The sequence below is a fragment of the Cetorhinus maximus genome, chromosome 18 (genome assembly GCF_964194155.1).
Source record: "Cetorhinus maximus chromosome 18, sCetMax3.hap1.1, whole genome shotgun sequence".
Lineage (NCBI taxonomy): Eukaryota > Metazoa > Chordata > Chondrichthyes > Lamniformes > Cetorhinidae > Cetorhinus > Cetorhinus maximus.
This window is the reverse complement of record NC_135896.1, coordinates 84,021,013-84,046,905: the sequence shown is the minus strand read 5'-3', so window position 1 is coordinate 84,046,905 and position 25,893 is coordinate 84,021,013. Positions and strand designations below refer to the sequence as shown.

General features: G+C 45.9%; 1 protein-coding gene across 2 annotated transcripts in view; it reads right to left on the bottom strand.

Moving 5' to 3' along the window:
• Positions 1-14,773: 14,773 nt before the first annotated feature.
• Positions 14,774-25,893, bottom strand: part of exd2 (exonuclease 3'-5' domain containing 2) — a 46,208-nt gene continuing 35,088 nt past the window's right edge. For both annotated transcript variants that reach the window (XM_078563103.1, XM_078563104.1), the window contains exons 7-9: positions 21,951-22,086; positions 20,541-20,897; positions 14,774-15,359 (exon numbers count right to left, since the gene is read on the bottom strand). In XM_078563103.1, coding sequence (XP_078419229.1) covers positions 15,143-15,359; positions 20,541-20,897; positions 21,951-22,086 — 710 coding nt within the window. In that variant the 3' untranslated portion in view covers positions 14,774-15,142. The remainder of the gene's footprint in view (positions 15,360-20,540; positions 20,898-21,950; positions 22,087-25,893) is intronic.

Here is a 25,893-nt window from a genome sequence, read left to right as displayed (position 1 = left end):
TGCATTTTTTGTCTTTCAAGGGAGGTGGGTGTCGCTGACATGGCCAGCATTTATTGCCCATCCTTGATTGCCCTTGAGAAGATAAATACATAAGATTAGAAAGAAAGGATATGGGGCAAAAGTGCATTTATGTGGTGCCTTTCAGGTCCTCAGGACTCTCCCTGCCGATAATCTACTTTCTAAAGTGTAGTCACTTTTTGCCAGTCTGTGGATAGCAGGATCCCACAAATGGTAATCAGATGAATAACTGCTTTCTGCTTTGATTGTATTGAAGATAACTGATGGCCAGGACACAGGGAAAACTCCCCTGCTCTTCCTTGAGATGTCCATGGGATCTTTTGCATCCACCTATTCAGGGGAAGAGGCCTCGTTTAGCAGTTGATGTGAAAAACTGTACCTCCAACCCTGCTGCACTCACTCAATACTGCATTGAAGTGTCGGATGAGGTAGTACAGTGTTGTAATAGAATCCAATCCCTAACCTAATGAAAATGCTGTGTCTGGCCAACCTGATATTTGGGGCCTGATTTCCATGACTGAAGTGGGTAGCCTGAGTTGGGAACGTGCCTTGGTTTAATGGGCCCCATTACACCCAAGTTTTGGTCCGGGGAGGCACGGACGGAATAGAGTCAGGCCTACCAAACATCGAAGCAGATCCCAGGCGGCCACGAGGACAGGCAAGTAATGAGCCGGGCCGGTTAGAAGGCCCACCCATGTTCTCTGGGGTTTGGACCTAATTTTTTAGAAGCTGTAAAGCCCTGTAGGCCTCATACCCCCTCATCCCCCACCCACTCCCCATGTTCCCACCATGCCAGCTCATGCCCCCACACCCCCTCCATGCCTCTTCCACAGCCGGTATCCACTTTGAACAGACCTCAGAAGCCACGTGGAGATGAAAAGAAATTAAACTTATAGCAATTTAATAGCGCTTTCAATCGTACACACTTGATAGTAAAAAAAAAACTCATTCATTAAATCCAAAGATTTTAAATCCCATGTTCAATCAGTTATAAAAACAAACTTCTATTCACCAACCACATCAAATACAGATAATCCTTTTATAGCCTCTTTAAACTGTCAATCAAAAGATGAAATCAGCCCTCTTCTGCTGAGAAAAGACTTCGGTGGGTTTTGAAACTCAGCCAAGCATTCATAATATCAGCTATAATAACAACCCTGGGGAAATGTCAACAAAGAACACCATTGAAACTACAGAAACAGATGGCAATGTTTTTCTTTCCTGCACCAGATAGTCTATCAATCAAAGCAGCCCAGCAGAGAGGGTTTTCCCCATGTTTAAAGGGCTAGGGATTTTAAAAAAACTTCAGGTCATGACACCGAAACAGATTTTATCCAACCTTCAAGAGTGTTTGCATCTACTCCATAAATTTGTGACTCCTACTCTGTGGGTTAAGGCACTTGGAACAGTGAAAACAGGTTCTGTTTGAACTCAGCCGTAATTTCAAATGGTCCTGCTGAGTTTGGGTTTCCCGGCTGTGAGATTCACACCCCACCCCCTTCCCCCGACTGGCAAAAATGGGATGTCAGAAATAGGGGGCAGGACTTGTGCATCTGGGTCCCACCTGCCATTTTTAAAGGTATCTAGAGTCCGCCCAACTCACCAAAAATCAGGCCTTTGGTTTGAGGTTAGAGTGCTAACACCAAGCCAATTTGATACTTGATTTTATACTATTTAACTCATTTTATGTGTGTGCTGTTCAAGCAATTGGACTTAGATAAAATGACTTTGCATTTCTTTAAAATCTTTCACTGGCTTAAGATGTCTTAAAGCATTTCACAGCCAATTAAATATTTTTGAAATGGAGTCATGGCTGTAATGTGGAAAATACAACAGTCAATTTGTGCATAGCAAGGGCTATCATGAAGAGATTAATGTCTATAACATTATTGGAAACTATTTTTTGAAAATAAGAGTTTAGTAGTGTCTGTTTCTATGTGTATATATGCGTGTGTCTTAATTGGATTAAAAGCCAGCTGGTCTAGGGGGCCTTGATGTATTGAAAGTAGTTTGAAACAGTAATTAGATAAACATGGGGAAGTTTAGAAACATAGGTGTCAAGGGGGCAATTTGTATTTTTAAATAAACCATTCAAAAGAATGGGTGAAATCTTGCACCTAGCTAGAAGACACCAAGCAATGTGATACTTTTTTCAGTTTAGTAATAAAATTGATGGAATCAAAGGATATTATTGTTAGAAGAGGTAAAATTAAAAGCCTAGTGATACAATGAAAAATTTACATTCAAAGAGAAAGATATGTATAAAGGAGAAAGGAGATTGTGTGTAAGGTAGAGGCATTTTAAGATCCATCAAGTGTGAGAAGGCTCCAACCTCAAGTCTGTCTGTGAGGACCCAGGGCTGAAAGAAACTCATTTTGAATGCGACTGTCAGGAGTCTCTTTAAATCTGATTACTATTGCCTTAATGGGGGTGTAACTGAGAGTCAGGTTCATTAGGGGATTTGTGTAGTAATTGTGTAGGCATATGCATATGCTTACAATTTTTCTTGCATTAATAAACGTTTAATTTAGTTTTATAAAAAAACTTATTACTACTGAATTCAAAGCCTGCATATCAAAACATACAAATTGCAAAAATGGGTTATGCCAGTTATTTCAAGTTTCCCTCTGGGATTTGAGCAACTCAGCCTTTACCATCAGCTGTGTCTTAATAGGCCCTACAAAGAAAAGTGTGATAAATGATTAGCTCTTTAGTGATGCTGTTTGAGGAATAAATATTCATCAGAAACTGGAGAAAGTTCCATGTTTTTCTTCAAAATAGTGTTTTACTTTCACAGTATAGGGCTAACTATGCCTCGGTTTAACGTTCATTCCTCAGTACTACACTGAAGTGTCATTCTTTATTCTGTGCCCAAGTCTCTGGAATAGGGCCTGAACCCATGACTTTCTGATTTAGTGGCAAGAATGTTATTACTGATCCAAGTCTTAGAGCAGGTTGAGGTTTGATCTTTTTTGGTTGCTTGTGTGGTTTGAAGTAAGGGTAGGAATCGGTATGATGAGGCATTGTACTCAAGTAGTTTGGTGACAGAACAATAACCCTGCCTAATGATGGCAGATTTCACAGCCGTGGAAAGTATAATGATGTGAACCATAATGACAGGATTTAATCAAACCATTAGAGGAACTCTTTAGGAAGTATATGCATTTACACTGCACTGCAGCACTTCTCTCAAGATGTCTCAAGCGCTTCAGGCCCCATGAAGTCACATGGCATCAGGTCAAACATGGGCAAGGAAACCTCTTGCTGATTACCACGTACCGCCCTCCCTCAGCAGATGAATCAATGCTCCTCCATGTTGAACATCACTTGGAGGAAGCACTGAGGGTAGCAAGGGTGCAGAATGTACTCTGGGTGGGGACTTCAATGTCCACCACCAAGAATGGTACCACTACTGACCAAGCTGGCTGAGCCCTAAATGACATAGCTGATAGACTGGGTCTGCGGCAGGTGGTGAGGGAACTAACAAGAGGGAAAAACATACTTGACCTCATCCTCACCAACCTGCCTGCCGCAGATGCATTTGTATATGACAGTATTGGTAGGAGTGGCCACCGCACAGTCATTGTGGAAAAGAAGCCCCACCTTCACATTGAAGATACCCTCCATCGTGTTGTGTGGCACTACCACCATGCTAAATAGGATAGATTTCAAACAGATCTAGCAACTCAAGACTGGGCATCTATGAGGCACTGTGGGCCATCAGCAGCAGCAGAATTGTACTCGAACACAATCTGTAACCTCGTGGCCCGGCATATCCCCCCACACTACCATTACCATCAAGCCAGGGGATCAACACTGGTTCAATGAAGAGTGCAGGAGGGCATGCCAGGAGCAGCACCAGGCATACCTAAAAATGAGGTGTCAACCAGGTGAAGTTATAACACAGGACTGCTTGTGTGCCAAACAGCATAAGCAGCAAGTGATGGACAGAGCTAAGCAATCCCACAACCAACGGATCAGATCTAAGCTCTGCAGTCCTGCCACATCCAGTCGTGAATGGTGGTGGACAATTAAACAACTCACTTGAGGAGGAGGCTCCACAAATATCCACATCCTCAATGATGGAGGAGCCCAGCACGTCAGTGCAAAAGATAAGGTTGAAGCATTTGCTACAATCTTCAGACAGAAGTGCCGAGTGGATGATCCAGCTTGGCCTCCTCTGGAGGTCCCCTGCATCACAGTTGCCAGTCTTCAGCCGATTCAATTCACTCCATGTGATATCCAGAAACAGTTGAAGGCACTGGATACTGCAAAGGCTATGGGCCCTGGCAATATTCTAGCAATAGTACTAAAGACTTGTACTCCAGAACTTGCCGTGCCCCCTAGCCAAGCTGTTCCAGTACAGCAACAACACTGGCATCTACCCAGCTTTGTGGAAAATTGCCCATGTGTGTCCTGTAAACAAAAAGGACAAATCAACCCGGCCAATTACCGCCCCATCAGTCTACTCTCGATCATCAGTAAAGTAATGGAAGGGGTCATCAACAGTGCTATCAAGCAGCACTTGCTTAGCAATTACCTGCCCACTGATGCACAGTTTGGATTCCATCAGGGCCACTCAGCTTCTGACCTCATTACAGCCTTGGTTCAAACGTGGACAAAAAAGCTGAACTCCCAAGGTGAGGTGAGAGTGAGTGCCAAAGCAGCATTTGACAGGGTGTGGTATCAAGGAACCTAGCAAAACTGGAGTCAATGGGAATCAGGGGGAAAACTCTCTGCTGGTTGGAGTCATACCTAGCACAAAGGAAGATGTTTGTGGTTGCTGGACATCAGTCATCTCAGCTCCAGGACATCACTACAGGAGTTTCTCAGGGTAGTATCCTAGGCCCAATCATCTTCAGCTGCTTCATCAATGACCTTCCTTCCATCATAAGGTCATAAGTGGGGATGCTCGCTGATAATTGCTCAATATTCAGCACCATTCGCGACTCCTCAGACACTGAAGCAGTCCATGTCCAAATGCAGCAAGACCTGGACAATATCCAGGCTTGGGCTGACAAGTGGCAATTAACATTTGCGCCACACAAGTATCAGGCAATGACCTTCTCCAACAAGAGAGAATCCAACCATCGCCCTTGATGGTCAATGGCATTACCATCACTGAATCCCCCAATATCAACATCCTGGGGGTCACCATTGACCAGAAACTGAACTGGACTAGCCATATAAATACTGTGGCTACAAGAGCAGGTCAGAGGCTAGGAATCCTGCAACGAGTAACCCACCTCCTGACTCCCCAAAGCCTGTCCACCATCTACAAGGCATAAGTCAAGAGTGTGATGGAATACTCCCCACTGTGCAGCTCCCACAATACTCAAGAAGCTTGACACCATCCAGGACAAAGCAGCCTGCTTGAATGGCACCACATCCACAAACATTCACTCCCTCCACCACCTACGCTAACTAGCAGCAGTGTGTACCATCTACAAGGTGCACTGCAGGAATGCACCAACACTCCTTCGACAGCATCTTCCAAACCCATGACAACTACCATCTAGAAGGACAAGGGCAGCAGCTAGATGGGAACACCACCACCTGGAACTTCCCCCCACCCCCCCCATGTCACTCACCATCCTGATTTGGAAATATATCGCCTTTCCTTCACTATTGCAGGGTCAAAATCCTGGAACTCCCTTCCTAACAGCACTATGGGTGTATCTACATGGACTGCAGCAGTTCAAGAAGGTAGCTCACCACCACCTTCTCAAGGGCAATTAGGGATGGGCAATAAATGCGGACCTAGCCAGCGAAGCCCACATCCCATGAATGAATAAAAATGATATAATGAATTACCTTGAGGTGCAGACAACCTAGGTATGTAGACACTTTAGAGTCAAATGAGCAAATAAAAATGGCCATCGTGTGAGTGATTATCTTGAAATGATTGACATTAGCAAGATTATAGCTTTATCTTACAGGTGATGATTAAAGTCACAGAATAAAAGATAAAGGAACTTTTGGAAAAACTGAAAACTACAGGATATGTTCCAGTGCCAGATAAACACAAAGAGTAGCTCTAATACTGAAAGGTCCCTGTGTTATTCACTGGTAGTCAGGATATAAGGGTTCATTATGCTGCAAAGGTGATTTCTAGTGATCTGTACAAGGAAATTCATCAACCAGCAATACTGCTCCTTGTGTGAATACTAAACCAGTTAGACATGTCCACCATACTTGGATATATCCAACCAAATAGCTATACTACCAAGGTGTTTTATTTATTTTTTCGGTGGGGAGATCTTGTATACTAGATCTTGAAGTGGCAAAGGCTTGGTATAGCCGCTATTCTCTTTTTTGTAAGTAGTCTGGGTACAATAGAAATCCAGAGTCAGGATTATTATCAGTGCTGGAATTGTGCTGCAATAGAGTACATGCTTTACGTTGATAATCAAGATAGCTGTCCCCAATTGGCGAAGTATTAGGGCTTCATTATAAAAGTATAAAAAGTGGGTGTTGGGGAGGATGCAGGGGAGACTTGTGTCTTGACACTGCAGGTTTGGAAATAAACCTGTCTTAAGGTACAGGCTGGCTTCAAACTCATTCTTTCCTCAACAGACAATTATTGGAATTAATTATGACAGTTGCGTAGTGACGATCTAGGAGGCCACTATATGTTGCCTTCATTGATCTCACCAATGAATTCGACCAGGCGAGCATAGGCAGTTTATTTAAGCTGAAGAAAATTGGCTGCCTTTTGAAACTGGTCAGTGTGATCTCCTCTTTCCATGACAACATGCTGGGTAAGGTCAGCTATGATAAGGCAACATCAGAACTCTTTGAGATCGATAGTGGAGTCAAACAGGGCTATGTTCTGGGTTGTGTTGGCATATCCTCCTTGTTGCTGTCATGTGCCATCAGTTCACAGAACTTTTACAGCGTAGGAGGCCATTCGGCCCATCGTGTCATAGAGTTATACAGCACAGAAACAGGCCCTTCGGCGCATCATGTCCGTGCCGGCCAACAAGCACCTATCTATTCTAAAACAAAAACAGAAACAGAAATACCTGGAAAAACTCAGCAGGTCTGGCAGCATCAGCGGAGAAGAGCACAGTTGATGTTTCGAGTCCTCATGACCCTTCAACAGAACTAAGTAAAAATAGGAAAGGGGTGAAATATAAGCTGGTTTAAGGGAGGTGGTGGGGGGGTTGTTGGGACAAGCAGCCAGTAATAGGTGGAGATAACCAAAAGATGTCACAGACAAAAGGTCAAAGAGATGTTGAAGGTGGTGATATTAACTAAAGGAATGTGCTAATTAAGAGTAGAAAGCAGGACAGACAAGGTACAGATAGCTCTAATGGGGGTGGGGGTGGGGTGAAGGAATACTAAAAGGGCTAAAAGGTAGAGATAAACAAGGGGTGGAAATACATTTAAAAATAATGGAAATAGGTGGGAAAAGAAAAATCTATATAAATTATTGGAAAAAACAAAGAGGGGGAAGAAACGGAAAGGGGATGGGGATGGAGGAGAGTTCAATATCTAAAATTGTTGAACTCAATATTCAGTCCGGAAGGCTGTAAAGTGCCTAGTCGGAAGATGAGGTGCTGTTCCTCCAGTTTGCGTTGATCTTCACTAAAACAATGCAGCAAGCCAAGGACAGACATGTGGGCATGAGAGCAGGGTGGAGTGTTGAAATGGCAAGCAACAGGGAGGTCTGGGTAATGCTTGCGGATAGACCGAAGGTGTTCTGCAAAGCGGTCACCCAGTCTGCATTTGGTCTCTCCAATGTAGAGGAAACCGCATTGGGAGCAACGAACGCAGTAGACTAAGTTGAGGGAAGTGCAAGTGAAATGCTGCTTCACGTGAAAGGAGTGTTTGGGCCCTTGGACGGTGAGGAGAGAGGAAGTGAAGGGGCAGGTGTTGCATCTTCTGCGGTTGCATGGGAAGGTGCCGTGGTAGGGGGTTGACGTGTAGGGGGTGATGGAGGAGTGGACCAGGGTGTCCCGGAGGGAACGATCCCTACGGAATGCCGCCGGTGGGGTGAAGGGAAGATGTGTTTGGTGGTGGCATCATGCTGGAGTTGGTGGAAATGGCGGAGGATGATCCTTTGAATGCGGAGGCTGGTGGGGTGATAAGTGAGGACAAGGGGGACCCTAACATGTTTCTGGGAGGGAAGAGAAGGCGTGAGGGCGGATGCGCAGGAGATGGGCCGGACACGGTTGAGGGCCCTGTCAACCACCGTGGGTGGAAAACCTCAGTTAAGGAAGAAGGAGGACATGTCAGAGGAACTGTTTTTGAGAGTGGCATCATCAGAATAGATGCGACGGAGGCGAAGGAACTGAGAGGATGGGATGGAGTCCTTACAGGAAGCGGGGTGTGAGGAGCTGTAGTCGAGGTAGCTGTGGGAGTCAGTAGGCTTGTAATGGATATTGGTGGACAGTCTATCACCAGAAATTGAGACAGAGAGGTCAAGGAAGGGAAGGGAAGTGTCAGAGATGTACCATGTGAAAATGATGGAGGGGCGGAGATTGGAAGCAAAATTAATAAATTGTTCCAGGTCCCGACGAGAGCATGAAGCAGCACCGAAGTAATCATCGATGTACCGGAGAAAGAGTTGTGGGAGGGGGCCGGAGTAGGACTGGAATAAGGAATGTTCCACATACCCCATAAAGAGACAGGCATAGCTGGGGCCCATGTGGGTACCCATAGCCACACCTTTTATTTGGAGGAAGTGAGAGGAGTTAAAGGAGAAATTGTTCAGTGTGAGAACAAGTTCAGCCAGACGGAGGAGAGTAGTGGTGGATGGGGATTGTTCGGGCCTCTGTTCGAGGAAGAAGCGGAGAGCCATCAGACCATCCCGGTGGGAGTTGGAGGTGTAGAGGGATTGGACGTCCATGGTGAAGAGGAGGCGGTTGGGGCCAGGGAACTGGAAATTGTTGATGTGTCGTAAGGTGTCAGAGGAATCACGGATGTAGGTGGGAAGGGACTGGACAAGGGGAGAGAGAAGGGAGTCAAGATAGCGAGAAATGAGTTCTGTGGGACAGGAACAGGCTGACACGATCAGTCTGCCGGGACAGTCCAGTTTGTGGATTTTGGGTAGGAGGTAGAAGCGGGCCATCCGAGGTTGGGCATCTATCAGGTTGGAAGCTGTGGAAGGAAGATCTCCAGAGGAGATGAGGTCAGTGACAGTCCTGGAAACAATGGCTTGATGTTCAGTGGTGGGGTCATGGTCCAGGGAGAGGTAGGAGGAAGTGTCTGCGAGTTGACGCTCAGCCTCCGCGAGGTAGAGGTCAGTGCGCCAGACAACAACAGCACCACCCTTGTCAGCAGGTTTGATGACAATGTTAGGGTTGGACCCGAGAACGGAGTGCAGTAAGTTCAGAGAGACAGGTTAGAATGGGTGAGAGGAGCAGAGAAATTGAGAAGACTAATGTCACGCCGACAGTTCTCAATGAAAAGATCAAGAGAAGGAAAGAATCCAGAGGGAGGGGTCCAGGTGGAGGGAGAATATTGGAGGTGGGTAAAAGGATCCGTTGAACGAGGAGAGGACTCCTGCCCAAAGAAGTGAGCACGGAGACGAAGGCAGCGGAAGAAGAGTTCAGCATCGTGCCGAGCCCGAAATTCATTGAGATGAGGGCGTAAGGGTATGAAACTAAGTCCTTTGCTGAGCACTGAACGTTCAGCGTCGGAGAGGGGAAGGTCAGGGGGTATAGTGAATACAAGGCCGGGGCTAGGATTGGAAGACAGGGTGGGGACGGAGGGACAGGCAGGGGTGGAGGGTCCTGGATGGGTGTTAGTGTCGATGAGTTGTTAGAGCTTGCGTTCTTTAGCACTTGAGAGAAAGAGAAAAAGTTTCTTGTTGAGGCGTCGGATGAGACGAAGAATAAAATGAAACTGGGGGCACGCGCAGCTTTGAAAAAGGGTGCGGCGGTGCTGCTGGAGGGAGAGGTCGAGTGTGTTCATATGGCGGCGCGTGGCACTGAGTGTGGATCTCAGAATGCGACGGGAGCAGCAGTCTGAGGAACGTTGTATATCCTGGAGATACCTGTAATCCTGGGTGGGTTCGAAACATGAGGGATGGAATTTCAGTTGAAATCCACATGGGGTAAGTCGGAGACGGAGACAGTCACTGAGAAAGGAAATATGGCTGTGAAAGCGGGTTTTAGTAAACACCTTGTCAAACACCAGGAGAAAAATGGAAAGCAATGAAGGTGAACAAGGCAAAAGAGAGATACGAAAATCCTGACGGAGAGTAGTGCAAAACTTCTCCAAGGTAGGCATTTCTTGAAGAGAAGTGGCAGTCAATTAAACACAAAGATAAAAGCAAAGAACTGCGGATGCTGGAAATCCAAAACAAAAACAGAAATACCTGGAAAAACTCAGCAGGTCTGGCACCATCGGCGGAGATGAGCACAGTTGACCTTTCAAGTCCTCATGACCCTTCAACAGAACTAAGTAAAAATAGGAAAGGGGTGAAATATAAGCTGGTTTAAGGTTGTGGGGGGGGGGGGGGGGGGGTGGTTTGTTTGGACAAGCAGCCAGTAATAGGTGGAAATAACCAAAAGATGTCACAGACAAAAGGACAAAGAGGTGTTGAAGGTGGTGATATTAACTAAAGGAATGTGCTAATTAAGAGTAGAAAGCAGGACAGACAAGGTACAGATAGCTCTAGTGGGGGTGGGGTTAAGGAATACTAAAAGGGCTAAAAGGTAGAGATAAACAAGGGGTGGAAATACATTTAAAAATAATGGAAATAGGTGGGAAAAGAAAAATCTATATAAATTATTGGAAAAAACAAAAAGGAGGGGGAAGAAATGGAAAGGGGGTGGGGATGGAGGAGAGAGTTCAATATCTAAAATTGTTGAACTCAATATTCAGTCCGGAAGGCTGTAAAGTGCTGAGTCGGAAGATGAGGTGCTGTTCCTCCAGTTTGCGTTGATCTTCACTGGAACAATGCAGCAAGCCAAGGACAAACATGTGGGCATGAGAGCAGGGTGGAGTGTTGAAATGGCAAGCGACAGGGAGGTCTGGGTAATGCTTACGTACAGACCGAAGATGTTCTGCAAAACGGTCACCCAGTCTGCATTTGGTCTCTCCAATGTAGAGGAAACCGCATTGGGAGCAACGAACCCAGTAGACTAAGTTGAGGGAAGTGCAAGTGAAATGCTGCTTCACTTGAAAGGAGTGTTTGGGCCCTTGGACGGTGAGGAGAGAGGAAGTGAAGGGGCAGGTGTTGCATCTTCTGCGGTTGCATGGGAAGGTGCTGTCGGAGGGGGTTGAGGAGTAGGGGGTGATGGAGGAGTGGACCAGGGTGTCACGGAGGGAACGATCCCTACGAAATGCCGCCGGGGGGGGTGAAGGGAAGATGTGTTTGGTGGTGGCATCATGCTGGATTTGGACCTATCTATTCTAATCCCATTTTCCAGCACTTGGCCCATAGCCCTGTATGCTTATGGCATTTCAAGTGCTCATCTAAATACTTCTTAAATGTTGTGAGGGTTCCTGACTCTACCATTCCCTCAGGCTCTAGATCCCAGCCACCCTCTGGGTGAAAAATTTTTTCCTCAAATCCCCTCTAAACCTCCTTCCCCTTACCTTAAATCTATGCCCTCTGGTTATTGACACCTCGGCTAAGGGGAAATGTTTCTTCCTCTCTACCCCACTCATAATTTTGTATACCTCTACCAGGTCCTCTCTTCAGCCTTCTCGGCTTTAAGGAAAACAACCTTGGCCTATTCAGTCTCTCTTCATAGCTGAAACGCTCCAGCCCAGGCAACATCCTGTGAATCTCCTCTGCACCCTCTCCAGTGCAATCACATCCCTCCTACAGTGAGGCGACCAGAACTGCACACAATGCTCCAGCTGTGGCCTAAGTAGCATTTTATACAGCCCCTTCTCTTGTCGGACTTTCTACGTGCTGGTTCAAAAAGCTCTCCTGGATGCACTTTAAGAATTCCACCCCCTCTAAGCCTAAGAATATCGCAGTTTATATTGGGGAAGTTGAAATCCCCTATTATTTTTACACTTCTCAGATTTGCCTACATATCTGCTCCTCTATCTCCCCTTGACTGTTTGGAGGCCTATAGTACACTCCCAGCAAAGTGATTGCCCCCTTTTTGTTTTCAAGTTCTACCCATATGGCCTCATTTGAGGAACCTACTAAGATACCATCCCTCCTTGTGCAACGCCGCCACCTCTTTTACACACACACCTGAATATTCGATACCCTGGAATATTGAACTGCAAGTCCTACCCTTCCCTCAACCATGTCTCTGTGATAGCAACAATTTCATATACCCATATGTTAATCAACACCCTCAATTCATCTGCCTTACTCGTAAGACTCTTTGCGTTAAATAGATGCAATCCAGCCTTGTGCCTTAACAGTTCTATATTTGCTCTACCTTCCAGACCGACTTAGTTTCTCTTCTGTATTTTGCTGTGCATCAGCCCCTACTGTACCTCCATGCTATATGCCACCACCCCCTGCCAAATTAGTTTAAACCACCTCTCCCCCAACAGCAGTACCAAACCTCCCTGCAAGGATGTTGGTCCCATTCCGGTTCAGGTGCAACCCATCCGACTTGTACAGGCCCCACCTTTGCCAGAAACGGACCCAGTCTGCACAGGCTCTCTGAGCATTTTAACATAGTGCCAATCTCCTGCCTTTTCTTTGTAACCCTGCACATTGTTTCTATTTAAATAATCATCCAATGACCTCTTCAATGCCTCACCTGAACTCGTCTCCACCACACCTCCAGGCAGTGCATTCCAAAATTGACTACTCGCTGTGTGAAAGTTTTTTCTCACCTCACCTTTGCAAAACACTTTAAAACTGTGCCCTCTGGTTCTTGATGCATTTACGAGCGGGAACAGTTTCTCCCTATCTACTCTGTCCAGACCCTTCATGATTTTGGAAAATATCAGGTCTCCACTTAGCTTTCTCCTCTCCAAGGAAAACAGTCCCAATTTCTCCAATCTGTCCTCATAACTGAAGTGTCTCACCGTTCTCGTAAACCATTCTGCACTATCTCCAACGTGTTCACATCTAGTTCATCTACACAGGGTGTCTACTTACAATACAGAACTGACATCAATGAGATACAGACAGAAAATCTTTTTTTGGCAGAAACATAGAAACATAGAAGACTAAATGTTGGCCACGACACCAGGGAGAGCTTTCATACTCTTTGAAATCCCATGTAATAGTGGCATGAAATCTTTTACTTCCAGCTGAGAGCTGATGAGACAGATTTGTTTAATGTCTCATCCAAAAAGATGGCACCTCCAACAGTGCAATGGTCCCTTCATTAGTGCACTAGAATGTCAGATAGATTTTGTGCTTGAACCTGCTGATTCAGAGGCAACTGACAACATAAGTAAACTGACCGAATGATTGTTTGCCTAGGAGGAGAGCCACTTAGATCATGCAATCTGCCAGTTTCATGTAACTATATAAAGCTTACGGCACAGAAAGGGGCCATTTGGCTCATCATGTCTGCCCCGGCTGAAAAACAAGCCATCCAGCCTAATCCCACTTTTCAGCACTTGGTCCGTAGCCCTGCAGGTTACGGCACTTCAGGTGCCCATCCAGGCACCCTTTAAATGAGATGAGGGTTTCTGCCTCTACCACCCTCTCAGGCAGTGAGCTGCAGGCCCCGAGCACCCTCTGAGTGAGAAAGGTTTTCCTCTTCTCCCCTGTAATCCTTCTACCAATCACTTAACAACTGTATAATGGGAGGGATTTTTTAAAACCTACCTATCTCTCTAACGTCCTCCAGCCCAACAACTGTCTGAGATCTCTGCAAACAACCATCCCATCCCAGCCCCACACGCATCTCCAATTTTCATTGCTCCACCACAGGTGGTCTTGCCTTCAGTTTCCAAAGCACAGAGCTCTGGAATTCCTTCCCCCTCTCCTCCTTTAAGACACTTCTTACACTTTATCTCTTTGACCAAGTTTTTGGTCACCTGTCCTTATGTGTCCTTATATCTCCTTATGTGGCTCCATGTCAAATTTTGCTGGATAACACCTTGGGATGTTTTACTATGTTACAGACACAAGTTTGTTGTGTGGCGATGCTGTTTCACAGAAAGCAAGACGACCAGATACAAACGGCTGTGAATTAGTCGCTCATGAGATCATCTGCTCATGGGGTGAATTTGGTGCTGGTTGATGGGCGTTTGAAAAAACATCCAGGCATGAAGCTATTATTTTGTAACTGTAAACCACGTGTTTATTGAGGGTTCAAGCATGATGTCTTTCAGATCGTAGAGAGTTTGCCAAGACGGAGGAGCAGAGAAGTTCATGCATCAAATCTAGTCAGCGTTAACCTGAGACATGATTACAAAGGGTGGACATCTGCAAAGTGTTGACGAAGGAGCTTCTTTCTGTGGAAGGACTGGCTCAAATTGGACCCGCAGAACTATGCAAACTGGAAGTGACATTATTACGCAGAAATTTTCACTTTCCAACACCGCACTGTGAGACTGTAATTCTGAAAGTGCTTGTTGCTGATGAGTATAAGATACTTGGAAAGCCATACGCTTTCTGGGGGACTGTTGAGAATTGGCTTTGACTGTGGCACTGTGTAAAAGTTAAAATGTCTTTTACTGTTCTGGCGACTTTTGGGCCAGCAACTATTACAAAGTCTAATTACTTGATACTTAAACCCCACCGACAATAACTAACCTTCAGAATTCCAGGTGATTTGGTCATGATAGAACCTCCACTCACAGTGCAGACTATCCACCGTTATGAATTGATGCCTCTTCCATGTAGAAGACTCCCTATTCATGTGGTACAAAATTTTTTTTATTTAAAAATGAAAATTGAATTGAGGTTTTGTTTAGTAAAATCCTAATTTAAAAATGTACATTGGGTGACATAGTACGATGTTCGTTATGCTTGCAAAGCAGGTCTCTGATATCTGTTTTGAATCTGTTCCCTAATAATAGGTCAGAGACCAGCCTTAGTGTTTCATCTGTTCATCGTTTCAGTATCACTCCCCGCTTTCAAAAATTTAATAAAAGAAGCTTGCAGTCCTTCCCAGTACTTTATGAGCAGATTGATGCATGTGCTCTCATGCATCAATGATCGTTGTTTAGTCTTGAGAAACAATTGCAAAACAAAAACACAGAATTGAATGGCATACGCCTTCTTATTTCACGTCAATTCAATCTTCAAGTCCTCTCCATACTTGCGGATGAGCTTGCTGTGATTGTGATCCACAGACCACAGAGATGGAAGGTGCCGGGGCCGCATGTAGTCCAAGAAGTGCTGTCGCCAACGTTTCTCCAAAGACATCAGGGCTTGGAGCCCACCAACGGCACAGGACTGCGTCACCTTCAGACCGTGAGGGATATAGTTCTCGTTGAATATCCTGAGGGAGAGAAAGAGAAGCAGATTGCAGAATTGGGAGATATGCATTGTTGTTCTGTCCATATGTCATACTCCATATTAGATCATAATCCATATTAGAATGCAGAAGCTGGGTAAGTACATGAAGTCGAACGGAATACATAGTTATGCCAGTGATGTAGCTTCCACAACTCTGTGGTAGAGAATTCCAGACGTTCACTACCCTCCGAGAAGAAATTCCTTCGCATCTCAGTTTTAAATGATTGTCCCCTTATTCTGTAACTACATCTCCTAGTTCAAGATTCCCCCACTAGTGGAAACATCTTCTCAACATCTACCCTGTCGAAGCCCCTCAGAATCTTTTATGTTTCAATAAGATCACTCCTCATTCTTCTAAACTTTAATGAATAAAGGTCTAACCTGTTTAGCCGCTCTTGATAAGTTAACCCCTTCATCCCAGGAATCAGCCGAGTGAATCACTTTTGAACTACCTCCAATGCCAGTATATCCTTTCTCAAATATGGGGACCAAAACTGTACAGTACTCCAGATGCTGCCTCACCAACACAGTGTACAGTTGTAACAAGACTTCCCTATTTTTAAACTCCAACCCCCTAGCAATATAGGCCAAAATTCCATTTGCCTTCTTAATTACTTGCTGCACCTGCATGCTAACCTTCTGTGTATCATGCACAAGAACACCCAGGTCCCTCTGTGCTGCACTATTTTGGAGTCTCACTGCATACCTTACAGATAATGTCCCAGACACAACCATCACCATCCCTGGGTATGTCCTGTCCCGCCGGCAGGACAGACCCAGCAGAGGTGGTGGCACAGTAGTGTACAGTCGGGACGGAGTTGTCCTGAGAGTCCTCAACATCGACTCTGGAACCCATGAAGTCTCATGACATCAGGTCAAATATGGGCAAAGAAACCTCCTGCTGATTACCACGTGCTGCCCTCCCTCAGCTAATGAATCAGTGCTCCTCCATGTTGAACACCATTTGGAAGAAGCACTGAGGGTGACAAGGGCGCACAATGTGCTTTGGGTGGGGGACTTCAATGTCTATCACTAACAATGGCTTGGTAGCACCATTACTGACTGAGCTGGCTAAGTCCTAAAGGACATAGCTGTGAGACTGGGTCTGCAGCAGGTGGTGGGGAAACCAACAAGAGGGAAAAAGATACTTGACATCATACTCACCAACTTACCCGCCGCAGATGTGTTTTTGTGACTGGATGCCTGTGTCCAGTGGGGTTCCACAGGGATCGGTGTTGGGTGCCTTGCTGTTTGTGGCATATATAAATGATTTAGACTTGCATGTAGGAGGGTTGATCAGTAAGTTCGTGGATGACACGAAAATTGGTGGGGTGGTAAATAGTGAGGAAGATAGCCTTAGATTACAGGAGGATATAGACGGGCTGATCAGTGGCAGATGGAATTTAATCCGGATAAGTATGTGGTGAAGTACTTGGGCAGGACAAATAAGGCACGGGAATACACGATGAATGGTAGGGCCCTGGGAAGTACTGAGGATCAGAGGGACCTTGGTGTGCATGTCCATCGGTCCATTAAGGTAGCGGGAAAGGTAGATAAAGGTGGTTAAGAAGGCATATGGGATACTTGCCTTTATTAGCCGAGGTATAGAATATAAGAGCAGGGAGGTTATGCTGGAACTGTATAAGACGCTGGTTAGGCCACAGCTAGAGTATTGCATGTAGTTCTGGAATCCGCATTATAGGAAGGATGTGATTGCACTAGAGAGAGTGCAGAGGAGGTTTACCAGGATGTTGCCTGGGCTGGAGAGTTTTAGTTATGAGGAGAGATTGTATAGACTGGGGTTGTTTTCCCTGGAGCAGAGGAGATTGAGGGGGGACATGATTGAGGTGTGTAAAATTATGAGGGGCATAGATAGGGTAGATAGAAAGGAGCTTTCCCCTTGGTGGGGGTATCAATAACCAGGGGGCATAGATTTAAGGTAAGGGGCAGAGGCTTAGAGGGGATGTGAGGAAGAATTTTTTCACCTAGAAGATAGTGGGAATCTGGAACTCACTGCCTGAAAGGGTGGTAGAGGCAGAAACCCTCATGAAATTTAAGAAGCATTTGGATGTGCACTTGCAATGCCATGGCACACAAGGCTATGGGCCTAGTGCTGGAAAATGGGATTAGAATAGTTAGGTACTTGTTTGATCGGCGCAGACTTGATGGGCTGAACGGCCTGTTTCTGTAGATCTCTATGGTTCTGAGATGCATATTTCCATGGCAGTATCGGTAGGAGTGATCACTGCACAGTCGTTCTGGAGACGAAGTCCCGCCTTCACCTTGAGGATACCTTTCATCGTGTTGTGTGGTACCACCAACGTGCTAATGGGGATAGATTTCGAACAGATCTAGCAACTCAAGACTGGGCATCCATGAGAAGCTGTGGGCCATCAGCAGCAGCAGAATTGTACTCGAACACAATCTGTAACCTCACGGCCCAGCACATCCCCCACGCTACCATTACCATCAAGCCAGGCGATCAACCCTGGTTCAATGAAGAGTGCAGGAGGGCATGCCAGCAGCAGCACCAGGCATACCTAAAAATGAGGTGTCAACCTGGTGAAGCTATAACGCAGGACTACTTGTGTGCCAAACAGCATAAACAGCAAGTGATAGACAGAGCTAAGCGATCCCACAACCAATGGATCAGGTCTAAGCTCTGCAGTCCTGCCACATCCAGTCGTGAATGGTGGTGGACAATTAAAGAACCCACTAGAGGAGAAGGCTCTGCAAATATCTCCATCCTCAATGATGGAGGAGCCCAGCACATCAGTGCAAAAGATAAGACTGAAGCATTTGCTACAATTTTCAGCCAGAAGTGCCGAGTATATGATCCATCTCAGCCTCCTCTGGAGGTCTTCAGCATCATAAATGCTAGTCTTCAGCCAATTCGATTCACTCCTCATGATATCAAGAAATGGCTGACGGCACTGGATACTCCAAAGGCTATGGGCCCTGACAATATTCCAGCAATAGTACTGAAGACTTGTGTTCCAGAACTTGCCGCGCCCCTAGCCAAGCTGTTCCAGTGCAGCTACAAAAATGGCATCTACCCAGCAATGTGGAAAATTGCCCAGCTATGTCCTGTACACAAAAAGCAGGACAAATCCAACCTGGTCAAATACCGCCCCATTAGTCTGCTCTCGATCATCAGTAAAGTAATGGAAAGTCATCAGTAAAGTAATGGAAGGGGTTATCAGTGCTACCAAGCGGCACTTGCTTAGCAATAACCTGCTCACTGATGCCCAGTTTGGGTTCCACCAGGGACACTCAGCTAATGACCTCCTTACAGCCTTGGTTCAAACATGGACAAAAGAGCTGAACACACGAGATGAGGTGAGAGTGACTGCCCTTGACATCAAGGCAGCATTTGACTGAGTGTGGCATCAAGGAGCTCCAGCAAAACTGGAGTCAATGGGAATCAGGGAAAAACTCTCCACTGGTTAGAGTCATACCAAGCACAAAGGAAGATAGTTGCAGTTGTTGGAGGTCAGTCATCTCAGCTCCAGGACATCACTGCAGGAGTTCCTCAGGGTAGTGTCCTCGGCCCAACCATCTTCAGGCTGCTTCATCAATGGCCTTCCTTCCATAAGGTTAGAAGTAGGGATGTTCGCTGGTGATGATTGCACAATGTTCAGCACCATTTGCGACTCCTCAGACACTGAAGCAGTCCATGTCCAAATGCAGCAAGGCCTGGCAAACAACATTCGCGCCAGGCAATGACCATCTCCAACAAGAGAGAATCCAACCATCACCCCTTGACATCCAATGGTATTACCATCGTTGAATCCCCTATCAACATCCTGGAAATTACCATTGACCAGAAACTGAACTGGACTAGCCATATAAATACTGTGGCTACAAGAGCAGGTCAGAGACTAGGAATCCTGTGACGAGTAACTCACCTCCTGACTCCCCAAAGCTTGTCCACCATCTACAAGGCACAAGTCAAGAGTGTGATGGAATACTCCCCATTTGCCTGGGTGAGTACAGCTCCCACAAAACTCAAGAAGCTTCACACTGTCACCATCTAGGACAATGCAGCCTGCTTGATTGGTAACACATCCACAAAAATTCACTCCCTCCACCACCGACGCACAGTAGCAGCAGTGTGTACCATCATTTATCCTCTGAGGTGGAAATAAAGCATTCTATGGCACTACTGGAAGAACAGGGGTATTCACCTGTGTCCTGGTCAATATTTATCCCTCATCCAAAACACCTAAAACATGTTATCTGGTGATTATACCATTGCTGTTTATGGGACCTTGGAGATCATGTAAAGCTCTACAAAAATGGAAACCTTTTCTTGCAGAAATTGAAGATTTTTTCCCAATGTAAAGTGGAGTAGAAGAGGTTGGTTAGGTGATGTTTTTTCAAAATCAAAAGTAAATATAAAGGGATTGACTCCAAGTCCTATACTAAACTCCTCAAATTCAATTCATTAGGGGAGAGTTAATTGGTACCTTAGTGCACATAAACAAAATGGATTTTAAATGGCAAGTATGGGAGTCAAAATGAATGCCTACCATCCAAAAATAGTATATGCCTCATCTATCGGGAGATACACACACATTGCATAACTTTTGATCTTTTTTCATGAAACTGTAGGTCAATTTTCCACTAAGTGCTCCTATTGATCAAGGCTCCACAAGGGAAAGCAAGCAATTGAAAAGTTTAATCCTTAGCTGTGCCAAAAACTGTTCACTCAGCAACCCTGTGCTCGCTGACCTACACTGACATGCAGTCTGGCGATGCCTTGATCTTAAAATCATCATCCTTGTGTTCAAATTGCTCCATGGTCTCACCCCTTCGTATCTCTCATAACCTCCTCCTGCCCAAATACCCCAGGGTCTCTGCTTTCAACCAATTCTGGCAAATTTCCAATTTCCATTGCTCCACCAATGGTTGCCATGCCTTCAGCTGTCTAAGCTCTGGAATTCCCTCCCTAAACCTCTGCACCACTCTCACTCTTTAAAATCTACCTCTTATAGACAAATCTTTAGATCACCTGTCCTAATGTCTCATGCTGCTTGCTGTTAAATTTGGCTTGTTAAGGTTCCTGTGAAGGACCTTGGTAACATTATTGCCACATTTAAGGCACAGTATAAATGCAAACTGTTTGTGGTAATTGTACATTTGGAATCAAGAATTTTCTCACCGGGTTTCCAGCGATGCACCTTCTTCAAGGATCTCTCTAGTCAATGTCTCCACACCGTAGAAAGCCTTAAGGACACCCTGCAGTTCTTCCCTCCGAGCCTCGGGAAGGCTGTCGGCATGCAACAAGGCCCGTGCTCCGGAACGCACCTGCCTGCGGACCGGGTCCTCCAGCAGACGGATACTTTCCTCACACCCGATTGGTGCACTGAACTCCTCAGCTAGCTGCTGTTTTAGGACATTGTCGTAATAGTTCGAGGTGGCATGGCAGGCAGTGCACAGGAGCAGGACATCGTGAGAGCTGTGGTCTTTCATTTGGATGGGGAAGTGTCTTCGGTATTCATGGGGAACAATGTTCTTCCTGGAGAAACACAAATCGTCGCAACTACGTTATCTAAAATTCAGTAAAAACATTATGTGGGTTACACAAAGTGACAATACAAGTCTGGGCCAGAATGGGGGTGATTGGGTAATTCTCCAATCAATCACACCTCAAGTAACTGGGATTAATTTTATATAATTTGTGTATTCATCACCTCTGTGCTCACTGACCAGCATTGGCATCTGATCTGGCAACACTCAATTTAAAAAAATTGCCTTTTTTCAAATGCCTCGATGTCTCACTGCTTCTTTTCTCTTCCTGTTCCACAACCCTCGAAGATCTCTGTACCGATCCAATTTTGACCTCTTGCACATTCTTGATTACCGCCTGCCCACCAGTGTGACCGGGCCTTCAGTTGCCTAGGCTCTAAGCCATGGAATTCTCTCCTTAAACCTCTCTGACACTCTTCCTCCTTCTCATCCTTTAAGAGGCTCCTTAAAAACCTAGCTCTTTGACTAAGTCTTTGGTTACTGTAGTTACGAGAGCAGTTCATAGGCTGGGAGCACCTGGGCGTATCTGGTAAAGAAGCTAGGTCCACCATCAACAGCTGTGTCTTCAGCTGCCTAGGCTCGAAAGCTCTGGAATTCTCTCCACCTCTCTCTTTCCTCCTTTAAGAAGGTTCTTAAACACCACCTCTTTGGCCAAGCTTTTGGTAAACTGCCTTAATATTTCTTCACATGTCTTATTGTTAAGTTTTGTTTGAGAATGCTCCTGTAAAGTGCCTTACTTTCACACTTTACAATGTTAAAGATGCTATACAAATGTAAGTTGTTGTTGTTCACCACTTCAATGTCCTGATGTTGGAATATTCTGATATTTCAAACTAGTTGGAGGCTGATATGGAAATGCTGAAGCAGTGAAAAGCTGAAGCAAACGTTTAGTCTAACTCATAACAAACGTTACACAATCAGATCAGACAGGCAAAATATTCCATTGTGTTCTTTGCTAACTAACAAGTATGGTCATGTACTTTGTACTATGTTGGCCATTCAGGGCAGGTGAAAGGCAGCAATTGTTTATCCATGCGCTCACCTGATGTAAGACTCTCTCTTGCCACACACAACACACAGGTTCTCCTTGGTTATCAGGTAATAGTCTTCCTGAGACTCAGGTCTTCCCGATGGTTCAAACTTCAACTTCACAACAAATGGGTCCTCGCTGATAAGCTCTAAATGAAGAACAGATGCCTGTTCAAATTCAAGACGTGATTTGAGGAACAAAAACAGATCTCAGCCATTACTGGAGTTAACAACTTGCAGCACACTTAAATCCTAGAAGTACCTCATTGGATTCTTTTAAGAGCATGAATGAATTAACATTCTTAAAAATTAAAAAGAAATAATATTGTTACTGGGTCCAAGAGTAGGAAATAGGGGAAGGGAGAAGAGACGGGGAAATGAGAAGAACAAATTACAGGAGGGCATTAAAAAACTTGCAGAGTGGGTGAATAATTGGCAAAAGCAGCTCAACACAGGTTAATGTGATGCTGCACATTTTGGTGGGAAGAATAGGGAAGTCACTTATTACTTGGAAGGGTCAAGTTCATGTGAGGTAGAGGAACAAATATACCAATCACTAAAGTTGTGCCACAGCTTAGCAAAGCCATAACGAAAGCAAACCACACACTGGGCTTTATTTCTAAAGTGATAGAATTGAAAAGTAGGGAAGCTATGCTAAACCTGCATCAAATCTTGGTTGGACCACAGAGAGTAATGCCCACAATTCTCATTGTCATATTATAAAAAGAATTAAGAAGCACTGGAAAGGCACAGGGGATATAGTGGCACTGGAGAGGGGATAGAGGATACAGAGGCACTGGGGAAGCTATAGGGGATACAGAGGCACTGGAGAGGGTATTTTCTTTTTTATTTATTCATTAACGGGATGCAGGCTTCACTGGCTGGGCCAGCATTTATTGCCCATCCCTAGTTGCCCTTGAGAAGGTGGTGGTGAGCTGCCTTCTTAAACCGCTGCAGTCCATGTGGTATAGGTACACCCACAGTGCTGTTAGGAAGGGAATTCCAGGATTTTGACCCAGCAACATTGAAGGAACGGCGATATATTTCCAAGTCAGGATGGTGAGCGGCTTGGAGGGGAGCTTCCAGGTGGTGGTGTTCCCATCTATCTGCCACCTTTGTCCTTCTAGGTGGTAGTGGTCATGGGTTTGGAAGGTGCTGTCTAAGGAGCCTTGCTGAATTCCAGCAATGCATCTTGTAGATGGTACACACTGCTGTTACTGTGCATCGGTGGTGGAGGGAATGAATGTTTGTGGATGTGGTCAGGCAGGCTGCTTTGTCCTGGATGGTGTCAAGCTTCTTCAGTGTTGTGGGAGCTGCACTCATCCAGACAAGTGGGGAGTATTCCATCACACTCCTGACTTGTGCCTTGTAGATGGTGGACAGGCTTTGGGGGGCGAGGAGGGGAGTTACTCATCACACGATTTCTAGCCTCTGATCTGTTCTTGTAGCCACAGTATTTCTATGGTTATTCCAGTTCAGTTTCTGGTCAATAACCCCCCCAGGATGTTGATAATGGGGGATTCAGTAATGATAATGCTATTGAACATCAAAGGGTAATGGTTGGATTCTCTCTTGTTGGCAATGGTCATTGCCTGACACGTGTGTCGCGAATGTTACTTGCCAGTTGTCAGCCTAAGCCTGGATATTGTCCAGGTCTTGCTGCATTTGGGCATGGACTGCTTCAGTATCTGAGGAGTCGCGAATGGTGCTGAACATTGTGCAATCATCAGCGAGCATCCCCACTTCTGACCTTATGCTGGAAGGAAGGTCATTGATGAAGCAGCTGAAGATGGTTAGGCCGAGGACACTACCCTGAGGAAATCCTGCAGTGATGTCCTGGAGCTGAGATGACTGACCTCCAACAACCACAACCATCATCCTTTGTGCTAGGTATGACTCCAACCAGCAGAGAGCTTTCCCCCTGATTATCATTGACTCCATTTTGCTAGGGCTCCTTGATGCCACACTCTGTCAAATGCTGCCTTGATGTCAAGGGCAGTCACTCTCGTCTCACGAGTTCAGCTCTTTTGTCCATGTTTGAACCAAGGCTCTAATGAGGTCAGGAGCTGAGTGGGCCTGATGGAATCCAAACTGGGCATCAGTGAGCAGGTTATTGTTAAGCAGGTGCCGTTTGATTGCACTATTGATGACTCCTTCCATCACTTTACTGATGATTGAGAATAGACTACGGGGCGGTAATTGGCCGGGTTGAATTTGTCCTGCTTGTGTGTAGTGGACATGCCTGGGCAATTTTACACATAGCTGGGTAGATACTGGTGTTCTAACTGTACTGGAACAGCTTGGCTAGAGGCGCGGCAAGTTCTGGAGCACAAGTCTTCAGTACTATTGCTGGAATATTGTCAGGCCCATAGCCTTTACAGTATCCAGTGCCTTCAGCCGTTTCTTGATATCACGTGAAGCAAATCAAATTGGCTGAAGGCTGGCATCTGTGATGTTGGGGACCTTCGGAGGAGACTGAGATGGATCATCCATTCGGCACTTTTGGCTGAAGATTGTAGCAAATGCTTCAGCCTTGTCTTTTGCATTGACGTGCTGGGCTCCTCCATCACTGAGGATAGGGTATTTGTTGAGCCTCCTCCTCCGGTGATCTGTTTAATTGCCCACCACCATTCACAACTGGAAGTGGCAGGACTGCAGAGCTGCATCTGATCTGTTGGTCCTGGGATCACTTAGCTCTGTCTATCACTTGCTGCTTTCGCTGTTTGGATGAAAGTCATCCTGTTGTATAGGTTCACCAGGTCGACACCTCATTTTTAGGTATGCTTGGTCCTGCTCATGGCATGCCCTCTTGCACTCTTCATTGAACCAGGGCTGATCCCCTGGATGGATGGTAATGGTAGAGTGGGGGTATAAAGCAGGGTGGTCCAAATCGGGGCCACATTGCAACCCCCGAGCTCTCTGGACTTGGCCCGACAAACTTGTTGGACATTCAAATGGCTTGCATTTACAAAACATATATCTTCTCGTTCCAATCACCGGCTGGTTTCTCCCTGCATTTGTTGCCGATAGGCAGGGGAGAGCGCACGCATGAGTTAGGGGAGAGCAGGCGCGCCCAAAAGCGGGGGGCAGGCGCACCTGAGAGCGAGGGGTGAGCGCCCGCTAGAGCGAGGGGAGCAAGGGACGTGCGAGCAAGGGGCGCACGCACGAGCGAGCGGCATGCGTTTGCATGCATGCGAGGAGCACGTGCATGTGAGAGAGGGGCGCGCATGCCCATGCATGTAAGAGGAAGGCACGCGCGCACGTGACAGCGAGGGGCGAGTGCACGCGTGAGAGCTCAGCGGCCCCTTAAGTAAGAAAGAAATTGAAATGTGCCCCCCTACCATGTGAAAAGATTGGACAAGGCTAATAGGGGATATAGAGGCACTGGAGATTATATAGGGTATGCAGAGACACCGGAGAGGGCATGGGGGATACAGAGGCACTGGGAAAGAATACCAGAAATGTGTGGTTATATATATCAGGAAAGGATTGACAAGCCGGGTCTCTTTTCTCTTAAAAAGGCTGAAAGGTAATGGAGGTCTTTAATATGATGAAAGGTTTTGATAGAGTGGATATGAGAGAATGTTTCCTCTTGTGGAGAAGAGCATAACTAGAGGCCATCAATATAAAATAGTCACCAAGAAATCCAATAGGGAATTCAGAAGAAGCTTCTTCACCCCAGAGAGTGATGAGAGTGTGGAACTCACTACCACAGCAGTTGAAGCAAATAGCATAGATGTGTTTAAGGGGAAACCAGACAAGCGTATGAGGGAGAATGAAATATGGTTATGATTGTAGATTCAGATGAGAAAATGTTGGGAGGAGGCTCGAACGGGATTGCTTGGGCTGAATGTCCTGTTTCTATGCTGGACACCCCATGTAATGAATAGAGAGGCGGTTTGGGAGAGGGCGAGATCGGTAGTGGGGAGGGGGGTGCGGGGGAAGATTGGGAGGGG